The sequence below is a fragment of the Pseudorca crassidens genome, chromosome 2 (assembly GCF_039906515.1).
Source record: "Pseudorca crassidens isolate mPseCra1 chromosome 2, mPseCra1.hap1, whole genome shotgun sequence".
NCBI classification, from domain to species: Eukaryota; Metazoa; Chordata; class Mammalia; order Artiodactyla; family Delphinidae; genus Pseudorca; species Pseudorca crassidens.
Window position 1 is genome coordinate 44211830 of NC_090297.1, and position 23452 is coordinate 44235281.

The following is a 23452-nucleotide window of genomic DNA, read 5'->3' on the forward strand; positions in this document are numbered from 1 at the left end:
AAATATGCACCATTTTCTTTTGGCTTTGAAGACCCATGGGAAGCCTTCCTGTCTGCCCCATGAGGCCTGTGTTCCCGGTGGTGGTTACGTAAAATGCAGACATAATGTTCCTGGGAGACGTTGGCAGCCAAGCCCATCAAGTATACACACACTCTGCCCTGGGCCTCCCCACACATCTCTTGGGGCAAGGCCACAGTCCACCTCACTTACTATTTGTAAGTTCCCACTGTGACGGTTCCAAACTCACCCCCATCCCCAAGCCAAGCTCCAAAGGTGGGAATTATTCCTTTCCAAGCACAGCTCCCAAGAGCTTCATCCAATCCCTGAGCGGGTAACTGGGAGCTATAAATAGACCCAAGTCATTACTTAATCTCTCTGGTGTTTTTGAAAGATTGGAAAACAAAGAAGGGGCCCAGCTCTGACTGGTGTTCTGCTTGGGTTTGTTCTGTGAGGCTGCTCTGTGAGCAGACGTCAGTTTTCTGGAACCCCTGCTTGGAGCCCTGGGAAATGAACTCATGCCTTGGAGAGTCAGCCAGGGACATGGCCTATTGTGTTCCTCAGGACCATCTTTGAGAGACGGACGCGTATCTTCCCTCCCTGAAGGATGCAGTGGGCCTTATTTCGCTGTTCGGTTGGACCCCTCATCTTTCTGACTTTTCCTTAGGCACACCTGCCTCCATTTCCCAGTTCCCTGCCCTGGTCCTCTGTGTTCTTGGTTGGTAGGCAACTGCTCTGGGCCAGAGCAAGGGTGATGGGGCCGCTGGTACCCTCATCGCTGGTGTCCTCATTTTCTGCATGGTCTCTCAGAATGTCAGAGCTAGAAAGGGTTGCAGAGAGTAGCTGTCCAGGGCACTCTTCTGGTCTGTCTGTCCTAAGGTGGCTGTCAGCTGGATGCAGGGACCTGCATTTCCCCCCTCTCCCTCCCCACCGGCTCTCAGCACAATGTCTTTGCCCTGAGCAGTTACTTAATAAAAGTGGGCTGAATGGAACGAAAGTGACTGCACCCGCTCCCAGGGTGTCCCCATGCCTCCAGGCACATCCTGCCCACTCCACGCTACCCTGCTCCAATCCATCCTTCCCAAACTCACCTCCGGCCTCCCCCTTCTCGAGTGGAAGAGCCACCCCCTCACCTGGGATCAAGGTCTGCAAGGTTGAGCTCTGCACCGTCCTTCCAACCTCGTCCCGGAACCAACCCACCTCCAGAACCTTCTGCTCGTGCCCAGAAGCCTCCTCACTGGCCTCTAGGCCTTTGTGTTTCGGAACCACAGAGCTAGAAGGGATCTTGAAACCGACGGGGGAAACAGGCCACGGGAGGGGGCTGGTCTGCCTGCAGCCACACAGCGACCACACAGAGGTGAGACGAGCTTCCCTGTAGGAAGCATGTGATCTCCCCTGCAGCTCTGCTCTCTGACTAAGAAATGGTGTCAGCGATGTCCAACCACCCAGCTTTGCAAAACAACTTGCTCAGGGTTGAGAGCGACTGGGGGAAAAACCTCAAACCAGAAGGATAGATTTTCACCACGTGAAAAGCAACTGAGAGCAGGAACTCCTCCTGGAACATTTGACTCTGACATGTGGGTCGGATCCAGAGCCCTCAGCCCCCAAGCAGGGGAGGCCATTGGGGAGGGCGGGGCTCCCCAAGCGCCTACAATCCTTCCACCACAAGGAAAGGCTGTTTCAAATCATAGGATCCAAGAAATGATGAATCATAGTCACCAAATCTCAGAAATAGTGCGTCTTAGACATGAAGCTTCTCAAAATTCCTCCTCCCTTGGCTTCCAGGCTGTCGGCTTTCCTGGTTCTCCTCCTGCTCCAGCAGCTGGACACAGCCCTCCAGTGCGGCTGGGGCTCAACCTGGCCTCGCGCCTCGTGTGCTCAGCCACTCTCCCTGTGCTGGTGCTTCTTCCTGCAGCTTCAAACCCTGCGGCTTCACCGATGCCCCTGCATCCCACATATGCAATCAGCAAACACTCAGCACCTCTGCCGTGCAGTTGCTGTTCTAGGCTCCGGAATACAGTGGGGTGATTTTTAATTTTTTTTCTTTGCGGTACGTGGGCCTCTTACTGCCGTGGCCTCTCCCATTGCGGAGCAGAGGCTCCGGACATGCAGGCTCAGCGGCCATGGCCCACGGGCCCAGCCGCTCCGCGGCATGTGGGATCTTCCCAGACCGGGGCACGAACCCGCGTCCCCTGCATTGGCAGGCGGGCTCTCAACCACTGCGCCACCAGGGAAGCCCATAGTGGGGTGATTTTTAACTGGCCCTCCCAGAGCATATTTTATTCCAGTGGGGGAGACAGAAAAAGAAATACAGAAATACACAGAGAGGGTAGTGTCAGGTAGTAATCCAAGCTATGAGGAGAGAGGCTGACGGAGGCTGGGAGGCCCCTCTGAAGAGGTGACACGGCAGCGGTGTCAATGGAGGGAGGGAAGGGCCATCCAGGCAGAGGCAGCGAGGAAGACCAAGCTCCCAGACGGGACCCTAAGCACGTTTGGAGGCGTGCACAGAGGCCAGCAGGCTGGAGTGACGGGAGGGAGAGTTGGAGCAAAGGTCAGAGGCCAACCTGTGCATGGAGGGGGGATCATGACGGGCCTGTAGGCCATAGTGAGCATTGTGGATTTTGTCGACCTGTGACAGGTTGCGGGCAGGTTTTTAAAGGATCCCTCTGGCTGTTGTGCTGAGAACAGGCTGTAGGGAAACAGAGAGAAAGCAGGTGACCATACAGGACCCTCGAGTGAGAGGCGATGGTGGTCTGTGCGATGGTGGGAGTGGCAGAGGGAGACAGAAGGGGCAAGGTTTAAGATATCATTTTGAAGGTAGAGCTGACAGAATTTGCTGACAAACTGGATGCAGGATATGAGAGAATAAGAGAGGCATCCGACCAAGATGGGCAGGACTGAGGAAAGGACAGATCTATGGGGAAAATCCAGAGTTTAGCTTTGGATGTGCTAATTTCGAGATGCCTTTAGACAAGTGTATGTAAGAATCTGGAGTGCCGGTGAGAGGTTTCCACTGGAAACAAAACTCAGCAGCGTCAGTGTACAGAAGGTGTACAGCGCCACGGTACTAGGTGAGATCACCAGGCAAGTAAGTGTAGATACAACAGACCTTGCCTGGGTCTCTCTGGCTCTTGACCCTGTGGGTGAGAACCACACAACAGGAACAAAACTGCAGGTATTTTTGTGATCTTTGGTTCATCACATCTCAAAGGATAAAAAGAACCTGGAGAATGGAGAAAATGGAGGGAGCGGTAGCTTGATTGCACTGAAGGCCCTCACTCGTGGATGCCTTTGCCTTGTCACATTGCCAGCCCTTCCCACCCTGAGTCTGGGCGTGGCCACATGGCTTGCTTTGGCCAATAGGATGTTAGCAGACTTGACAAAAGCAGAGACTTGGGAAAATACTTGTATGTTTCTCTTTGCCTCTCTTGTTCTGCTACCTTCCTCGTAAGAACATGCTGGCTCTCTCTTGGAACCCTCTCACCACCATGAAATAAATACAGGCTGGTCTATGGGAAGATGAGGGATCACGTGGAGCCCAGCTGGATTATCTTAGCCAAGATCACCCTGGAGTAGCTGTTCCCAGCAGCCAGCTGCCTGCAGACACATGAGCAAGCTCAGCTAAGCCCAGTCCGAGTCAGCAGAAACCTCCAGCTGACCTGTAGACTTATGGTTGTTGTCTTGAGGCACTAGGTCTTCAGATGGTTTGTCACACGGCAACAGCTAACTGATGCAGAGGGTGAGGGTTTTTCAAGAGAAAGGGAAAGGGAGAGAGAGAGGTTGTATGCTGAGGATGAGAGGAGTGCTTCTCCCTAACTTTAAGCCAAGAGACCTTGGCGGTGTCCCCTAAGATCTGAGGTATGTAGGGGCTGGTGCCTGACTCACGTCCAAAGGCCTTGGGAAAGGGCTGCGTTTCCAGCAAGGATGTGTGTGTTTTTCACGGGCCAGTGCGGACCTTGCAGAAGGGACACTGCCTAAGAGGATCACCAGGGCGGGGGGCGGGGAGGTGTCCCCAGCAGAGGAGCTGACCAGAGGTCAGGCCTGAGGAGGGTACTGTGAGCAGCCAGATGGTGCAGGGAGCGCCCAAGTCAAGGGAATAACAGGTGAGAGACACCAGTGATAGGAGGGGCCCCAAAGAGCCCGCAAAAGCTCCGCTGAAGGAAAACAACCGGGGAGCAGCTACCCCGGCTCACCCCACTACATAAAGGAGGACCTTCCTAGCTCACTCCCTCTCCCTCTTCACTGCGCCACCCCCGGGGCTAGCAACAGGGGAGTAGGTGCAGCAAGAAAGAGAGCAAAACCTGCTAGGACCTTCTTCCCACTCCAGCTTTCCACGTCTGAATCAGATGCAAAAGGCTAGGACAGGATTCGCTTTAAACTGGATGAGTCTGGAGTTTTACTGTTAGACTGGACTGGGTTTCTTATATCTGAAATTGGTGAGAAAATGGGAGGGACCAGAGGTGCCCCCAGAGCACGTTTACTGGGGCACCCTATTGAGCCCAATAAACTGTTCCCAATGTGGTGCTTCCCCGAGCTCTGTCCCAGCCCTGCTGTCCTCACCCACACTGTCCTGGGAGACCCCTCTGCCATCAGGGCCTCCCTAACACCTCTACCTGCTGCTCTCCTAACCTCCATCTCCCACTCAGACTTCCCCACAGGATTCAGATCCACCAGCCAACCATCAGCTGACGCCTCCCTCAGGAGGTCTGCACCTGCTCCAGCACTGTCCTCTGGCCCCGTGACCACGCTGCTGTCCACTCAGGTGCTCAGGCCAGAGACCTTCATGCCCTTTCAATCAGACTCCCACCGCCTCCACCCTTCCCCCCTTCTCACCGTCTCTTGCAGACTGATTTTACCTCCTGAGCAGCCTTCAGTCTTCCCTCTTCCCCCAGGCCCATGGCTGCCAGCCTGGCCCAGTCCCTGCCTCTGTCTTCCCCTTCTGCCATGCGCCCCACCTCCAGTCCACCAGCACTCTGGCGGACAGAGGGAGCCTTCTGAGTTGGAACATGCTACTCCTAGGTTTAAAATCCATTTCCGGGGGCGTTTAGGATAAAATGCAACTTGGGGCCTGATTGCCAATGCTCTTCATGGTCTGGCCCCAACCGACTTCTCCAGCAATGACTGTCCACTCCCCGCTCACATCTCAAGCTCCAGTCACACTGAATGGGCCATAACTTCTCCCCATAATACTACCTCCCAGCTCAGGACCTTTGCACAGCTGTTGCCTTCTTCGGGAATGCCCTTCCTGTGTCCCCTGTGCCCTCCCACTCATCCCATCTTGATGGGGGTGGACAGTTCAGTGTGAGCCCAGCAGGAGGCACGGGGGCTGAGGGGGCAGAGAGTGGCCTCTGCGGCTGCCCCCCTTGTTACCATTAGTGATCAAGGGCAGACCCCGAGCACCTCATCCCCACACCCTCTTCTGCCCCATGGGTGACATGCGGGGCTGGGACTGTGAGGTCAGCAGTCCCAGCCCCGGCATGGCGTTCCCAAGCAGGGTGCCGGCGGCAGGAGTTACCGAATGAGGTCCAGCAGGGGGTCTGCTGAGCTCATGATGGGCTTCCCACTATGTTCCGTCGTCTCCTTCTGGGCCACGCTGCCCGGGTGGATGATGGACACCATGACGATGCCCACGATGACTGCCATGAAGGTGGTCCACAGGTAGTATGCTACAGTGAGGATGCCCAGGCGGCTGGAGGTCTTGGCATCCAGGGAGGCGAGGCCGGACATCAAGCTGGGAGAGCGATAGGGGTCAGCGTCTGTGGGTGGGCAGGCCAGGCACTCAGGTGTACCCACTCTCGCCCCCTCCTGGCTCTGCCTAGCACCCTCACAGCGTTCCAGGGAATGTGCAGGCATGGGGATCCCCCCACTAATCCAGTCCCCGAGGCTCCATCCAGCCTCTCTATGCTCTGCTCTGCTCTCTCCCCCTTGCCCAGTGTCATCAGCTGAGCCCGTTCACACCTCTAGACCTTTCCATGTTTGGTGTCCTCTTAGTACCTCCTTTCACTTGCCCAAATCCTACCCGCAGGTAAGACCAAGCTCAGCGCCTCCTCTTGGGTGAAATCTTTTAGGAGCCCATTCTGGGGGTCCCACAGCTCCCGGCCTCCTCTGTCATGACCCTGGTTGTCACTGTCACTGTCTGTCTCTCTCATCAGACTGAGGACATGTGAGAAGAGGAGCAGATCTGACTTCTCTGTGGGCCCCTCGTGCCCAGCATGAGCTCTCTGTCCTGCCACCAAGCAGGTGGTTACTGTAGGCTTTTGAATGAACTAATGAGTGAGAGTAAATGAGTGAGTTAGAGCCCTGGGCTGGGACTTGGTGACCTGGGTCCTAGTCCCAGTTCTGCCCATTGGCTATGTGACCCAGGCAAGCAAGTCACTCCTCCATCTTTAGGCCTCAGGATCTGCATCTAAAAAATGGGGCCATGGTTAGATTTTTCCTTGAGAGGTGCCACCCTGTGGCCGTCTTGGGTTAGTGCCCCGGCCCAGACTCTCCTCTCGCGAGACTGTATGGAGAGGCTTGTGGGTCTCTCTCCTCTTGGCTCCTCCCCACTCCCCGCCTGCCCTGACCCTGGCTCTCTGCCCACCAGAGCAAGTCAGCCCTGGAGCTATTTTTCTCATGACTGTTTGGCTGGGGATGCGGAATGGGGGCAGGTGGGGAGCGAGAGATTAGCTAAGGAGATGCTTGCCCTTTGCTGCCAAAAGGATTTTTCCCCAAAGCCTTTTCATTCTTTCAGATAAAGGAAGTATTTGTCTGGTTTTAATCATGTAAACAAGAGCAGATAATCTCTCTGCATCCACCTCCTCTTATCATTAAGCTACATCTAGCATCAGGGCTGAGCACAGAAAGCCTTTCCTGCACCCCAAGGTAACTGCTGCCTGTGAGCACCCTGCTCTTCCCTGCTTGCTGTAGCAAAGCCTCACTCCCCTTTTAAAATGCAGTTAAAGGGTCCCCTCCTCCAGGAAGCCTTCCCTGACCATCAGGCAGGGGTAAGGCCCCTTCTCTGGGCTCCCATGGCCCCTGTGCTGCCCTCTGTCCCAGCCCCACCTCATTGAACTGTTGACTATTTACTGGAAGCACCACCAGGGCTGGGCCTGGGTCTGATTCAGTGCTGGGTCCACAGAGCCAGAACCAAACTACACTGCTGGAGTGTAGTTTGCTGAATGAAGGAGTGAATGAATGAATGAATGAGTCAATGTTTACAACCTCCATTCATGCCTGTCTGCCAGGACACCATATGTTAGTGATGGGCTTAGGGTGGGTCTTAGATATAAATCCTGAAGGGCTCATAATGAGATTGTGTGGCCAGGAGAAATGGGGGCCACCCATTTCTGGGGCTGTCCCCAGACAAGGGCCAGCACCTCGGCCCAGGGCCAAACACGCCTCTGACCATAACAGAATTTCCTCACAGCCATGGGAAGCCATGGCCCTGAGAAGAGGCCCTGCTCGAGGTCACACAGGACACTAGTGGCCAGCTGGACCGGAACTCATTCCCCAGCTCCAGGCCTGTCCTCCTTCATCCATGTAGTTATTCAATCCTTTAGCACGTGCCCACTCTGTGCCATGCCCTGTGCCCACAGAAAGAAATCAGAAATCAGTCCCTGACCTCAAGTAACTCCTGGTCTGGCTGCTGCGGGGGGTGGGAAGAAGATGGACATGGACACTCGGGACAGAATTGGACTCAGGTAACCAGGGGCCAAGGTGTTTGCATCAATACCACAAGGGAGGGGACAAGGACGTGCTATCTTTATTCAGAGGAGTGAGGGATCACTTGTAGCTAGGAGGATCAGGAAAGGCTACGTGGAGGAAGGGGCACTGGAAGATGAGGCAGATTTGGAGATGGAGCAGACGTGCCAGGCAGTGGGACACCAGAAGATAACAGGGAGGCTGGAAAGTGTGGGGACACTGTGGTGTTTAATGTGGTCAGAGCTCAGGTCATATGTGAGGCAGAGTGAGATATGGGGCAGAAAAGATGGACTGAGCTCAGGAGTAGGAGTGGCCTTGAGCGCCAGGCCAAGGGGCACACAGGGGAGAATGAGGTAACACACAACATATCTAGCAGAATTTGCTGGATGTCTGAGAAGGGAGAACTAAGAAGTCCTTAGATCTGAGAATATCAAAGTAAACCAAGTATATAGGGAGGGTCACTGAAGTGGTATTTGTAAAGCAAAAAGCTGGGACCAACTTCAATCATCAAGGCAGATTAGATTAAAAGTTACAGCATATCCATGCAGTGGGCTTCTAAGCAGCCATCAGAAGTGATGGTGTCATTGGAAAGATGTTCCTATTTTATGTCAAGTGGAGGAAGCAGAGTACAAGATAGTTTGCAGGGTGCCCTGGAGCTCCTGTGACACAGACCCCTCTCGAGGTTTGTGGTCCAGATAAACACAGACATGCCTGAGGGATTGTGCAGGAGAGGGGTGCAGATGAAAATCAGATCTCAGAAAGGGGCAAAGGGCTCCTCAGAAGGCCACTCTGAGGAAGAAGAGGTCTAACGTGGGGGTGGTGCAGCTCAGGGATAGAGCGGATGTGGTAAGGAAGGGAGTGCAGGTTCTAAATATAGCAGGAGTGGACCCTGGACACAGGGGCTCTGGAAGGGAGAAGGCTGATGAATAAAATGGAAAGCATTCCATCACCTGGGACACGAGCAGTTCCGCTGTGGAACGTCGCTCCCGCCCGCAGAATGGAAAGGGGTTTTCTACTGGCTGAAGAGAAAGGAGAGCAGCCGAGGTGGGAGCGGTTGGGGAGGAGCTGCTTGACAGTATGACAGAGCAGACCCTCCCTCCCCAGGCTGGTGCCGGCAGTGCCAGGGTGACCGCAGGTGATGGCGGAGGCCGAGCAGACGGGAGCTAAGTGTGTGGGGAGGGCCTCGATTCCGCGTGAGATGGCGGCCACTCCCGGAACTCACAGTCACAGGAAAGGATGTTCAAGTGACTTCCTTGACAGCCTGCCATTTGGCTGGAGGGGGCTCCTCGAGGTCTAGACTTTTGGGCCAAGCTGTTAATGTGACCTTTCTGAGAACCTACAAGCCGGGGTGGTGTGCTCTGCAGGGAGTGTTAGGTCACATGGACATGCACAGGGGAAAAACTAAAGTTTAACAGTAGCTGTCTTTGGGTGGTAGGATAATGGGCAAGTTTTGTTTTGTTTTTACTGTTTTTCCACATTCTCTATTATTTCGAGAATAAGCATGTCTTGCTTGTATGATGAAAAACACAACCCCTCAAGGGCCAGCAGCCACAGAAACCGTAATTCATCTGGAGCTTAACTGTCCCCAAACACCTGAACATCCACCTCATTTGATCCTTAGCGTTCTGTCAGTGCTGCCCAACAGGATGATAATGTGAGCCACTGTAATGTTAAATTTTCTAGTAGTCACAGTAAAAAAAAAGAAAAAAAGTCAAAAGAAACAGGTGAAGTTCATTTTTGGTAAAATTAACTTTAATAACACTTTATTTAACCCAGTTTACCCAAATTATTATCATTTCACTGTGTAATCAACATAAAAAATGCTTAGAAAAACGGCTTCTGGTTTAAATTTTTAATTTAATTAAAAACAAAAAGTTCAGTTGCTCCATTGCACTAGCCACATTTCAAGGGTTCAGGAGTCACTTATGACTAGCGACTGCCTTCTCGGGTTGTGCAGTTTGAGTTACAGATAAGGACAATAAAGCTCAGGGGGTGGAGCTAACCGGCCAAGCTGCCTAGTTGTGAAGTTAAGACTGGAACAGGGATTCAGCCCTGTGGGGTTTCCCTTCTCCCACAGTGACTCTCCGTGGTAGGACCCGGTTTAACTCCTGTGCAAGAAAAAGCCTTCCGGTTTTGGCTAACCATGATTTTAATGTGATTCAGCCCATGTAATGCCTATTTAGTTCAACGCTCGGAGTTCGTGACCTGCCCCATGGCTACAGCCCTCAGATTTGTGGTGGTGAGCTCCCCATCTTTGGAGGTATCCAAATGGAGCCTGGGTGGCCACCTGTTGGAAGGCTAGATCAAGGCTTCCAGGCTGAGTGGGAGATTCCATGAGGATGACTTCAAATGCTCCTTCAGGCTCTCTGATTTACGGTGAGGGGAGAATAGGTAACCTTGCCTCTGCGACTCCCACGATGGCCGGGTGCTCCTGGGAGTTCCCCACATCCTCGAGGGCCCTGGCAAAGCGCCTCAGGAAGCCCAGAAGTCTGGGACTCCCTCCGAAGCCATCTGGCCACCCCCTCCGCCCCGCCCCCAGGGCCCGGGATTATGGTTCAAGAGCTTGATGTGACTGGGGAGCGGGCTGGTTCCTGGGCCCAGCCTGTTTCCATCTGGTAACCCCTCCACTTGCAGGGGGCGGGGAATGGAGGGAGAAAAAGGCCACTACTGACCCTCACCTGTTCTCACACCAACCCTGAGGTGGGTATGGTGACCCCATATAACACCGGGAGGCACCCACCGCTGCCTGCACACTTCACTGCGGAGGGCGGACAGGCTGCTGAGACTGCTGGGGGCCCCTCGCTGTTTGAAGTCTTGGTGGCTCCCCTTCGCCCTCAGGAACTGTCCACGCTCCTCCAAGGCCTTGGGCCACTCTCCTCCTCCTCACTGGCACCTCTCCAGCCGCCCCGTTCTCCCTGCTGCTCCTTGCACCATCTTTGTGTTGGTTGTTCCTTTAGCCTGGTACTCTCCACCCACACCCCCCAAGCCCTCACATACCTGCCCAGCCCAACCAATTTCCACTTGCCCTTTCCAAGGTCAGCTCAGACATCCTTCCTCTGGGAAGTCTTCCCTGATACGGCGATCTCACCTACCTCCCCAGGGCACCCTGTGCTTCCCAGTTTCTTACACGGCACTCTGCCGGCATGCTCAGCCCTGAACCCCCACGGCCCGGCCCAGCTCTGGCGCAGGGCAGGCTGGCGGGAACACGTGCTGCGCGAAGCAGTGAACACTGAAGGAACCCAGTCCCCTTGCCCCTGTCCTCCCTGGTTTACTTTCCCATCCTCTCCTGCTGCTGCTACCCATCTCTCTAGTCTCCACTCAGGTACTTCCTCCCTCTGAGGGCCTCCTGAGCCCGCTGACTAGGCCAGGCAGCTCCTGGAGGCTCCTGCGCACAGCCCTCACTAGCTGGGAGCCTCGGGCAAGTTCCTCAGCCTCTGTGCGCCTCAGTTTCCACTGGAGGATAGAATGGGGATAACGATGGTTTATTGTGAGCATTGATCTAGGTTTAGAATAGCGCCTGGTACATAGCAAGTATTCAATATATTCCAATAATTAGCACTCTTCTGTGATGGCATCGTCTGTTCTGTGACTACCTGCCCCAGCAGACTGTGAGCTCCTCCAGGGAAAGGCTGAATCTGGCTCAGTTCTAGGCCCTCAGAGCCCGGGGCCTGGCCTGGCCTGGGTGCAGGTTTGCTGGTGTGTATGTGTGATGTTAAGCCAGGGTGGAACTCTAGACTAGTTGTGAAAAGGGGTGACTTCCGAGCTCTGATGACCATGAGTGACCACTGTGGGTTCCCGGAGGAAAAGTCACCTGGACCAGCCTTGGGCCCCTTGCCAGGTTTAGAGAAAGGCCCCTGGCGCTGTGTGTCCGTGTGACATCAAGCAGTTGACACTGGGTCCTCTGAGAACTTCGGGGAATGATTACCACAGGCAGTCCCCTCTTCTGAGTGCTGAGAACCTGAGAGGGTCTCTGGAGGTGTACTTCGGGGCTCTCCCTTCAGCCCTCTCCTTCCTGGTTGTTTTATCAATGCCTTGGCCAAGGGCACTGACAGCATGTGGATCAGATTGTAGAGGTTGGGAAGCTGGGAGGAATAGCTAATGTGTTGAATGAGGGAGTTGGAACCGAGCAGACCTCAGGCCAGTTCTGACTGACACGATGAAGAAGAACACGGACACATGCAGAGCCATGCTTGGCTTCAACAGCTCGGAGAGCGCAAGCTCTGGGGTGGAGGGGGGGCCTGAGCCGCAGTGGCAGCACGTGGGAGGGGGACTTTGGGGGTTTGTTTGCTGCCAGCTTGGTGAGTCACTGGGGAATAAGGGTGCCAAAGGGGTGGGGGGCCCTCAGCCTGTGGGGCTAGAAGCCCGGAGGGCTTGCTGAGGAGGCCACGGACCTGCCCTGACGTTAAGACCCTCCTGGGAAAGGGACAGGGGAGGGAGGTGTGTGTCCCATAGAGGGCAGCTGGGGTAGGTGGCAGGGGACAGTGAGCACAGCAGAGCAGACCCCGGGAACACTGGGATGGATGTGGAAAGCCACAGGGAAGCAGATCTCAGCTCAGCACCAGGAATAACTTTCTAGCAAACAGAGCTGTCCCGTCCTGGAAGGGACCACCTTGAGAAGCAGTGAACTCCCAGTCACTGGAGGGTGCAAGCAACTTGCTAAAGTCACACAGTGAGTAGGTAGATTTGAACCTTGGTCTACTAGCGTGACAACATCCATAGTCACGACATCCTGCACTAGGAAGTTAAAGGCAGGAAGGAGCCATATCCTTGGGCTGTGGCTTCGTGTGACCCAGTCAGGGAGGCTCTCCCAAGCTGGTCCCTGGGTGCAGCTGCAGGCAGTCCACCCGACAGGCAAGTGGATGGAGGCATCTGGGGGTCCATGGGAGTCTCGTCAGCCCTTCCAAATATTAAGGTCTTTTTCCTTCCCCTGAGCAAATGACAGGCCCAGCAGTTGACAGCAAGTGCTACGTTAGCACCGAATTATGCTTCCCGGCTGTCCCTGCCACAGCCCCACCCTCAAGCCAACTCCTTCTAAGACCTGAGGCAGGAGGCCAGACTCCCACTTGGCTAAGGTCTGGGTCATCTGGTCCCAGCACTCCCTCCCAAGGGCAGAAATTCCTCTACCACTTCTGATTGCACGCCTCAGAGGACAGAGAACTCACTACCTCCACTGTGGGCTAGTTATGCTTATTAGTATGAAATCTGCCTCCAGGAAAGAGAATTTCCACACTGGGCCCAGCCCTGCCCTCTGGAGCCACACAGACCAAACCTCTTTGGTTCCACTTTAGATTCCACGGGATGGAGGCAGGTAGGAAGGTGGGGAGGGAATGCAGGGCTCAGGGGGTGGGAGAGGGAGGAGGTGGCACAGAGACAGGCATGGGCCTGGGGTGGCGCTGCCACCCTGGCATCCCCAACTGCCTTCTGCAGGTCTCTCCTTCCCAGGCCCCTGGGCATGGGGAGGGGATCGATTGGGAACTCAAAAATAACAAGCTTGGGGCTTCCCTGGTGGCGCAGTGGTTGAGAATCTGACTGCCAATGCAGGGGACACGGGTTCGAGCCCTGGTCCGGGAAGATCCCACATGCCACGGAGCAACTGGGCCCGTGAGCCACAACTACTGAGCCTGCACGTCTGGAGCCTGTGCTCCGCAACAAGAGAGGCCGCGACAGTGAAAGGCTCACGCATCACGATGAAGAGTGGCCCCCCCGCTCGCCGCAACTAGAGAAAGCCCTCGCACAGAAACGAAGACCCAACACAGCAAAAATAAATAAATTAATTAACAAACTCCTACCCCCAGCATCTAAAAAATAATAATAATAAAATAACAAGCTTGGGCTCAGTCAAAAGCAAACGCTGGAGCAGCCGCGGCTGCAGCCCTCCGAGAGCTCACTTCTGACCATCGACCAGTCTCAACCCCTTTCCACTGGAAAGGCTGCGTTCCTGAGTGTAGTAAGGGTCGATCCAGTTCCCAATCCATGTGAGCGGAACCCCTGCCCCTTTCTTTCCCACAAGGCAAAGAATGGCAGGTGGGAGGGAAACAGTGTTCCCACGGGTGACCGTTACTCTGCTCTACGGTTGCAGACAGTTGCTAGGAATGACTTCCCTGGGCTGCCCATCACTGGTTTTTACGACCAGTGCCACTACGCCATGGTTAGGAGCCCTGCTCCAGCGGGAGGGAAAGACCCCACCCAGAGGGAACACAGGTCCCCTGCCTCCCTTCCCTCCTGCATCAGGGCTCCCTCCTGCAAAGGCCCTGGCTGGGCCTGCCTGCCCCAGGCACTCAAACGAGACCCTCTCCATGCAGTGTCTCCACAGAGAAGAGTAGCAGCTTTTTCAAAACCTCACCCACCTCCCCAGGCTCAGAGAGGCCCCCAGCACGCCCCATGTTGAACACTTGCTCTGTGTGCTATGCGGTCCCAGAAACGAAGGAGGTGGGTTTGTGGTCCTCAGGTGGGTGCAGAGACCTGCAGTCTGGACAACACGGAACCCTGGGTCATGGCTGGGATCGAGAGAGGCTGGAAGCAGGGTCTAGCCCGGCCTGGGCATCAGGGGTGGGGGCTGCTGACTGGATCCTTGAAGGATGAACAGGAATTCTCTAACTGGAAGGGGGAAAGAGCACGGGAGTCTGTGCTGGGTGATAAAATATGGGAGTTTTTCAGAGTCACCAGGCTGACGGTCTGATCCCACCCGCAGCCCACAGCTGGGCCATGTTTCCCCTCCTGATGAGTAAGGCGATCAGGTGACTGGGCAAGAGGGCCAAAGAGCGATCCCAGGGCTCCCATCAGAGAGGTCAGCAGAGCTCTGCTAAGAACAGTTGCCCCACGGCTTGCAGAAGCCGTGGCTGCCCATTCCTCCTGCCCTCTCCCACTCACTGTCTATCCTGGGACGCCCCCGGCACACTGGCTCCCAAACCAGACTCTGACGGCTGCTTGGCCCAGGACCATCTCCAGTAAGCTAGAACGTGGGTGTTTGGGAGTTTTCTGCCAAACTAGAGTTCCTCAGGAAGGGGGAGAAGGGAGTGTTGGGTTTCTTTGGCCAAACGTGACTTCCTGATTCTAAGAAAAATCAGTTTAAAATTCTTACAATAGAAAGAAAAGCAATACATACACATGCACACACACACACACAACATACCCATATGTAAGGACCCACACCACACATTAACATACTAACCCACACATGCCCTTGGATCTCTCTGCTGCGATGTAGAGCTTACAAAACATTCTGCCATGTTCAGCATCAGTGAATCACAAACACATGGATTCAGTTTTGCTTGAATGATGCCTGGTTTAAGAAATTGAAGAATGAGGGGAGAGGAGGGTTTGGCAAAAAGCAAGTGGAGACTTGGAGGCCCCAGCTGGATTCAGATGCTGGTTCGACCCACCCCTGGTTCCTTGCATTGCTCTTGCCTGGAGATGTGTGAAAACAAGGTTCAGTTGACTTCCCAACGTGAGAAGCAAACTCCAGCCTCAGTGGGGACAAAACGCCCCCTGGCCCCAACACACACAGCACCTGCTGGGAATTTCTTTGTAAATCTGCAGATGGCGTTGTGTCCATTCTATGGCCGAGGTGAAGAGTGTGATAAATAACAGAGGCTGAGGTACATCTAGAATCCTGGGGCATAGTGATGCCCCAGCAGGGTATCCAGCAGCATCCTGAGTGTCTAGTGAAAGGAAAAGGGCTTTGCAAACTCTGCTCCAGCCTCTGAGTGGAACAGTCATATGTGATTACAAAGATGAGGGTGTGGCATGGGCATTTTTATATCATGTTGAATGAAAAAAAGAAAAAAGCAGATAGACATACTTTTGCAGAAGTAACAGTAAGGTTTCCTCCAAGAACTTAAAAGAACAGAAAGTTGCCAGTATTCTTTGGGTTAAACCATAAATTAAAAGCAAAAGGGATCAGAGTAGCAACAAGTGGCGTTACAGGGAGAAAATGGGAAAGGAAGGCTCCAAAGTCTTGACTTTCTAATGAAAGAAGGTGTAATTAGCATGGAATCAGTCATCAGTGGAGCAGAGAGAAGAGAGTGGAGAGTGGCAAAGTACTCAGCACCGTTCAAGTACCACCCATGGGAGAGGGGGCCCTAGTTCAAGGACACGACAATGCCGTGGCAGGTCCTAATCATCAGACTACTAGTTCCTATGCCAACGTAACATGAGGCAGAGTTTTCTAAATTTTGTCTGAGGCTTTTGTGTTCAAAGGTAGAGACAGCAAGTCTCCTTACAGTTGATTTTGTTTTTAGAAGAATTTTTCAAATGGCGAATGCAAGGCAAGGCGGCGCACGTTGTCCAGGGGAAGGGAGAGATTTGCGGTTTGATGGAAGTACCCCTCCTTGAGACCTTAAGATCTGTAGAGTGATGGAAAGGGGCACCAATTTGCATGAGAGGCTCAGGAGCCTTCCCAGAAAAAAGAGACTAAGACCCCCAACCCCTGCTCCTTGCAATTTGAAGTTAGAATCAGGGTATACTAGAGTGCCCATGATCAAGGTCTGTCAGCACTAAAGGTCTCCAGGGCTAACCCACCAGGATGGAAAATGGACTCAGGGATCAACCCCAGGGAGCTAAGCTCAGGGCATGACTGAGGTTGCTTTGAGGAACAACAATTGAGCTCTTTGGTATGATCTAGGGGCCAGAGCAGAGCATCCCTGTGGCTTGAGCAGGGACGTGTCACTGCAAGGGGCCATGTTCAGGCTTGAACCAAACCATGCAAGACCTGTGTTCAACAGTGACACCATATGGAAAGAACCAGAGCAACAGGGCTAGTGGCGAGATCAGATGTTCCAGTTCTCTCTTTACCTACTTATAAGCTGACCTTGGCCAATGGATGCAGGCCTCAAGAGGAAGACACTGGGCTTCCTCTTGAAGAGGAAGAAGGAGGAGGAGAAGAAGAACCATATTCGGCACATTCAGTTCTCAAGTCAGTATATAAAGCAAAAACCACTCATAATTAAATTTGCCCTTGAAGATCCCTTAAGTTGTTCGTTAAGTTCAGGAGGTATATAATTTCATTCAAGACAGGTTTCATTCAAGACAGTTTTGGAATGGGTTGCTCTTTCTTAAGGTGAACACCAGCTGAAGCAGTCAGCATACACTTAGCAGCCATGATGTAAAAAGGAAACCAAACCACCCTCTCTTCATGGCCTAGAATCACAATAACGATGTGGGGAGATGCTCACTCTGAAAGGCACTTGGGAACTGAGACTGGCTTAGAGTGAGGTAGGCCCAGCCCTCCCATGGTACACTCACCCTGGACATAGCTCTTCAAATGGGGGAAGCCACTTGTCTCCTTTAAATGATTTCCTCTCTTTTTCATAGCATATGTAATTGAATTCACTAAATTTAAATGCACATACGATGGAACTCCACCACCTTGGGCCCCAGAAACTAACTGAAAATGGCAAACCTGGACTCATACTGGTTGTACCATTAAATGATTAAATTGTCCTGCCAGCAAACAGATTTAACCAGCAGGGTCCCCAAGTGATGAGCCTATAGGGGGAAATGCTCTGGCCAGAGGCTGTGTGCATCCGTCCTCCTCAGCAACTGTATTTATCTCTGTGGATGAATCAATTGGCATTTGGTTTATTTGGTTGCCTCTTGTCAGCATCAGAGGACAGCCCTGACCAGCTCAGGGACTCAGATGAGGTTGAGCTTCTGAACCAGTCAGCCAAGGACCACACGCTGGGCCTAGTGAATTCACTTAAGAATGACAAGAACAAACATTTACAGGAAGAACAGTGGCAGCATTAGGGCTGTGGAATGACGGGATTTTTGTTGTTGTTATCCACAATGTTTGTAATTTGCTTACATAACTTTTTAAAGTACCAACCTTTTTAAAAAGACAACTCCTAATCATCCTCCAGGGGTCATTTCAAATGAAGGTCATAAAACTTCCCTGAATTCTGCCTCAACTTTCCTTCCACTGCTCCTTTTTTTTTTTTTGCGGTACGTGGGCCTCTCACCGTTGTGGCCTCTCCCGTTGCGGAGCACAGGCTCCGGACGCGCAGGCTCAGCGGCCATGGCTCACGGGCCCAGCCGCTCCGCGGCATGTGGGATCTTCCCGGACCGGGGCACGAACCCTTGTCCCCTGCATCGGCAGGCGGACTCTCAACCACTGCGCCACCAGGGAAGCCCTCCACTGCTCTTTATTTATTTAATAAGCAGTTCTTAGTCACTTACTATGTACCAGACCCTTGATGTCCCTGAGAAAGCAGTGAATTCAAATTCTTCAGGATTCTTTTTATGGTAAGGGGGTTCAGAAGAAATTCCTTGATGAGCCACTTGGACCAGAAGCTGAGCAACGCGTCCACCTAACCCCACTCCAGGAACAGGGCATGAGTGGAGGTGACTTATAAAGACAAGGAAGGCACTATTTTTGGCTGGTCTTGGAAGAAGGGTAGAGAGAAGGAAGGTGTGGAGAGAGAAAAGAGGTGGACATACCCTAAGGTGACCCCCAGTGATCCATGCCTTTCTGTAATCCCCCTCCCTGTGTGGGTGAGATCTGTGACTTGCTTCTAATAGAATATGGCAAAGGTGATGGATATTACTCCCATGATTATGTTATATAAGACTTTGCCTTAGAAGACTGGAGAGAGACGATCCTCCTCCTGGCCTTGACAAAGCAAAGAGCCATGTTGGGAACTGCCTTTGGAGATGGTCAGAAGGCAGGGTACTACAGGTAGCCTCTAGGACCCGAGGGCAGACTCCAGTTGATAGCCTTTAAACAAGGAAATAATTTCTGCCAAGAACCTGAATGGGCTTGGAAGTGGATTCTTCCCTGGCTGAGCCTTCAGATGAGAACACAGCCCAGATGACACTTTGATTGCAGCCTTGTGAGACTCTGAGCAGAGGATCCAACTAAGCCATGCCTGGGCTTCTGACCCATGGAAATCGGTAGATAGTAAATGGTGTTAAGTCACTAAGTCTGTGGTAATTTGTTACACAGCAATAGATAGCTAATATACAGACAGAGAAAGAAAGAATCAAGAGACGGCTGAAGGGCTTACACTTCTAGATGTGATCCTCACCCGTGATCTTGCTCCCAACTGTTGGTGAAGTTGCAAAATTTAGGAACTGCTTGAAGCAAGGGAAATATACTTGAATGGGAAACTGGCAAAGGCTGTGCCTCATGACTGCTTGTAGGAATGTGAGGGCAGAGAAAATCAAGAGGCAGTAAGAACTAGGAATTCATGGAAAATGAGGAGGCTTTGACGATCATGGCATGGGGAATGGTTCTGGGCAAGGTGACAATGTGCAGTATGGAGACGTGTGGCCTATGCCCCTGCAAAGGCCGCCGTGAACACAGATGTGCAGGACTCAGATGGAGGAGTGCTACATGCACTGTACCTGTATCAATGTTGAGGGAGCACCCGAGCATACCTGAGTCAAGGGAGACTTTCTAGAGGAGGTGACAAGCTGCAGGTGCTAAAGGAGCACGAGGAAGGAAGAGGTCACCCCAAGGGGCTGCCTGCTGAGAGAAGGAACACAGGTAGAGGTTTTCATGAAACATCTCATCTGGGCCTTGGAGAAGACTGGTGATGTATCAGGAGCTACGCTGGGTGCTTCAAGTGCATTATCTTATTTCATTCTCAGAATAACCCTGCGAGGGACGGAGGTGTTCTTCCCATTTTACAGACAAGGTCACTGAGGCTCAGATGCTAAGAGACTTGGTCAAGTTCACACATCTGGTGAGTGACTCGAGACCCTGTTCTTCCCCTGGAACCTCTGCTGCCTGCTCACTCCCTTCATTGTGCCTTACAAAGCCACGACTGGCCAAGGATAGGTGGCCCTCCGCTGGACTGCGTGTGCCTGTCTGAGGAGGCGGTCAGGCTGGGGGCTGGTTTGGAGTGGATTCTAGAGAAAAGAGGCCCACGAGCTGGAAGATGTCAGATTGTGGGAAGAATGACTGAGTTGGGCTCTAACCCAGGCCACAAGCCCCACCTCCCTCCCCCTGGGGCTCCGTTCTCTGGAACAAAGTGGCTCTGTGGCTGTCTCCCTGCCGATGGTGAGACCCTCCAAGGCAGGCACAGGTCTTCTCTCCCCTCACATCAACCCCACCATTACCTCCCATACTTCTTTACATCTCATCCTCTCTCTTTGCTTGTCTATTAGATTTCCGTCTCCTGCAAAAATCTGTTACGCTGACCACCAGGAAGAGGTTAGTGTGAATGACAAGGGGGAAGTGAACTGGCCCCCTCCCAGTATCTCACATAAAAACACAGCAGTGCACATGGCTCTCCTCCAGAGAGAGGTCATGGCGACTGGTTCTGCCCATCATTGGCTGGGCCATTTCTTGCTCAGCAGCATGAGTGGCTAGTCCAGATAAGAATGCTAATTTATTTCTATGTCACTACTGTGCAAAAAATGGTGTCTGTACCCCATAATGTGGTGTGCCAGCTGTGAGTGTGAATTCATTTAACTAACAACACTGTGTCCATCCAGGGTTAAAAGCAGCATCAGGCATGGAGACAGGTCATCATCACTAGTTACCAGTAAATGAAGGGCTGGGAGGATTTCACGGAAGAAACTTGATCTAGGTCTTGAACACAGAGGGGGACTTAGCTAATTAAGAGAAAAGGGCGTTCATGGGAGGGGAGCAGCATGAACAGAGGTGGTATGTGGCACGCTTAGAGGCTAATGAGGTGACCAGCCTGATGCCAGAGGCTTGGCATAGGGAAGGGTGGCAGGTTCTACTGGAAGAGGTGGGAGCACCCAGAGTCATGGGTGCCAGGCTTTGGGACCCAGGCTTGCAGGTTATTGGAACTGAAGCAAATGTGCCTTGATGTGTATCCTCCCACTGCCCTGGAGCAATTTACACTGCAGGAAACCTCTGTCTCCTGGTGGGGGGTACAGCTTGGGGGCCCTGGGGACCGAAAAGCAGCAGTGCTCATGCCAGGCTCTTCAGCTATCCAGCCAGAAGCCCTGATCCCAAGACATCAGGGTTTCTTTTCAAACCCTTAGAACACTTGTGGAGCTTTTAAACCTGTTTGGGCCCTTTGGCAGTTCTGGTTCAGTAGGCCCGGCATGAGACCTGACGTCTGAATTTCCAGAGTAGCTTTGGTGACTCTGCTCTGTCCGGAATGACAACCGCCACACCAGAGTGGTTGCTCCTTGAGGATACGGATGCCCCGCCCTGGGCTGGCCAGGAGCAAGAGATCAGGTGACCGTGAGCGATGGATGGATGGATGGATGGATGGATGGATGGACGGACGGATGGACGGATGGATGGATGGATTATAGACCAGTTGAAGCTAAAGGAATGAGAGCTCAGGGATGGAGCGGTTTGGAGCTCAGAAATGTGTCATTTTCCCCCAAGAAGGTTTAATTCTCCCTTAGTAGGAAAATTTTAAAGCACTTCCATTTTTCAGTGACACAGTTGCTTTGAACCAGCCGAAATTGTATAATAAACAAATGAAACATATGAGCACACACTGGCTTTTCTCAAGTTAATACCACATTTCGTTTCCAGCCAAGAGAAAGCACTTGAGTCTGGTGGTGAGAGACCAAACCTTTGAGAGTCAGGACCCAGAGAGCTGGATGGGCCCAAAGTCACTGGGTAACCTGGGTAAACTGAGACTCAAGGTGAGGGTGCTTGTCCCAAGATCACGTGATTTGGGGAGAAGCAGGTCTGGGACCCAGGCCTTTGACTCTGACTTCAGGATTTTAAGTTAAATAACTTGCCCAAGGTCACACAGCAAGGAAATGGCAGGGCCAGGATAGGAACCCAGGTCTGTCTGACTCTAGGGTCTACTCAAGGGCCTCTGCCTTGGAGGCATTTCAGTTCTGAGTAAGAGGCAATGCCCTGGCAGTAAGTAAGGTCAACAATAAAGGACGATTGGGACTTCCCTGGCGGTGCGGTGGTTAAGAATCTGCCTGCCAGTGCAGGGGACATGGGTTTGAGCCCTGGGCTGGGAAGATCCCACATGCTGAGGAGCAACTAAGCCCGTGTGCCACAACTACTGAGACTGCGCTCTAGAGCCTGCAAGCCACAACTACTGAAGCCCACGCACCTAGAGCCTATGCTCCGCAACAAGAGAAGCCACGGCAATGAGAAGCCCACGCACCGCAATGAAGAGTAGCCCCCGCTCGTCGCAATTAGAGAAAGCCCACGCGCAGCAACAAAGACCCAATGCAGCAAAAAATAAATAAACAAAAACACAATAAAGGATGGTCAAGCTGCCTAACAATATTGCAATACAACTGGGAAAAAGGGAAACAACAAAAAAAGTCCTGTGCTTCCTGCATCAACATGCTTACTTGGCTGTCAGGTAAATATTTATTTTCTCATCAGTCCCCCAGGGCAGGGCCGTGTACCAGAAAGCACAGTGCATGATTGCTGAATTCATTAATCCACTTGGCAAGTATTAATAAGCACCTATGATGAGCCAGGCTTTTCGTGTGAAGGCCAGAGCGGAACCTTAACAGAGTGTTGTATCTGCCTTCACAGAGCTTACAGTCCAGTGGAAGATAAACAGGTTAGCAATTGAATCCATATAGAATAACAGTACAAAATGAGTGCTGTGCAGGAAAAGGAAATGGGCATGCTGGGGGAGAGTGAAGGTGGTGGTGAAGGGGCACAGGTTGGGAGGGCCTTTCTAAGGAGGTGACATGGAAGTTGAGATCTAAAGGAAGAGGAAGGGAAAGACGTGTAAAGCATTGAGGAAGCGTGCTCCAGGCAGAAGGGACAGCATGTGTGGAGACCCTGAGACGGAGGAAGGGTTTGGTCTGCTTAGGAAACTAAGAGGTCTGGGGACTGGAGTGAATGAGGCATGACATGAGGTGGGGCACAGGCAGGCAGGATCCTGCAGGGCCTCCAAGGTTATGTTAAGGATGCCAGGGTTTATTCTAAATGCCACGGGAGCCACTGAAGGGTTTTAGGTGAATGAATGGCATGGCCCGCTTGGCTTTTCACAAGATCATTCTGGCCACCAGGTGGAGAACAGATGGGAGGGGAACAAAAACCAGAGCCAGGAGACCAGTGAGGTCACTGTGGAGTCTGCCCTGTGGTAGGGGTGATGCTGGGCTGTAGTTGGGGGGAAGAATCAGCTGGAGTCGCTGCTGGAAGAGCTGGGGGTGGGGGAAGAGAATAAATACGGAGGCTTGAATAACTGGGTAGGTGGAACTGCCGCTTACTGACCAGCAGAACACAGGAGAAGGAACTGGTTTGCGGGTAAAATCTCAAGTTGGTTACGCTAAACTGAAATCCTCGTGAGACATCGAGTGGCAATGTCAGGTAGGTAGTTTGAGTGGCACTCAGAGGGGAGGTTGGGGAGGGAGATCTATATTTGGAAGGGCTGGACTTGTAGGTGGTACGTTAAAGCCGTGAGGACAGATGGGAAAAGGCCTGAGAAACTACAACGTTCAGAGGTTGGGTAGAGAGAGAGAAACTCGGCTCGGGGGAGCAGGGAGCAGATAAAGCCAGAGAGTGTAAGGGCATAGGGAGGAGTGTTTCAAGAGGGAAGGAGTGACCAACTGCTGTATCAACTGCTGTGGACAGGTCACGCAGAACAAGAACTCGGAGTGTCCTTTGGGTCTAGCAATATGGAGCCTACCAGTGACCTTGACAGATTCCCTGACTCAGTGAATGACTCAAAAGAAGCATGAAGAGGAGACAACCACGGAAGCGGGTTGAGGAGTCAGGGAAAGCTTCTGGAGGGAGGTGGCCTTTCAGCAGAGACTTGAAGGCTGAGTCCTGAGAGACCCAACTGCTGCCTGCACAAAGCCGAACTGAGCTTAACAAGGCCTCCTGGGGGCAGCAGAAAGCACCATTACCTGG

General features: G+C 52.8%; 1 protein-coding gene across 5 annotated transcripts in view; it reads right to left on the minus strand.

Moving 5' to 3' along the window:
• Positions 1-23452, minus strand: part of SLC1A7 (solute carrier family 1 member 7) — a 47154-nt gene that overhangs the window by 15784 nt on the left and 7918 nt on the right. The window contains exons 3-4 of one of the 5 annotated variants that reach the window (XM_067726176.1): positions 5513-5728; positions 671-674 (exon numbers count right to left, since the gene is read on the minus strand). In XM_067726176.1, the coding sequence (XP_067582277.1) occupies positions 671-674; positions 5513-5728 (220 nt within the window). Of the gene's footprint in view, positions 1-670; positions 675-1088; positions 1444-5512; positions 5729-23452 lie in introns of those variants that run through there. The other 4 variants (XM_067726172.1, XM_067726174.1, XM_067726173.1 and 1 more) reach the window with 4 other exon arrangements.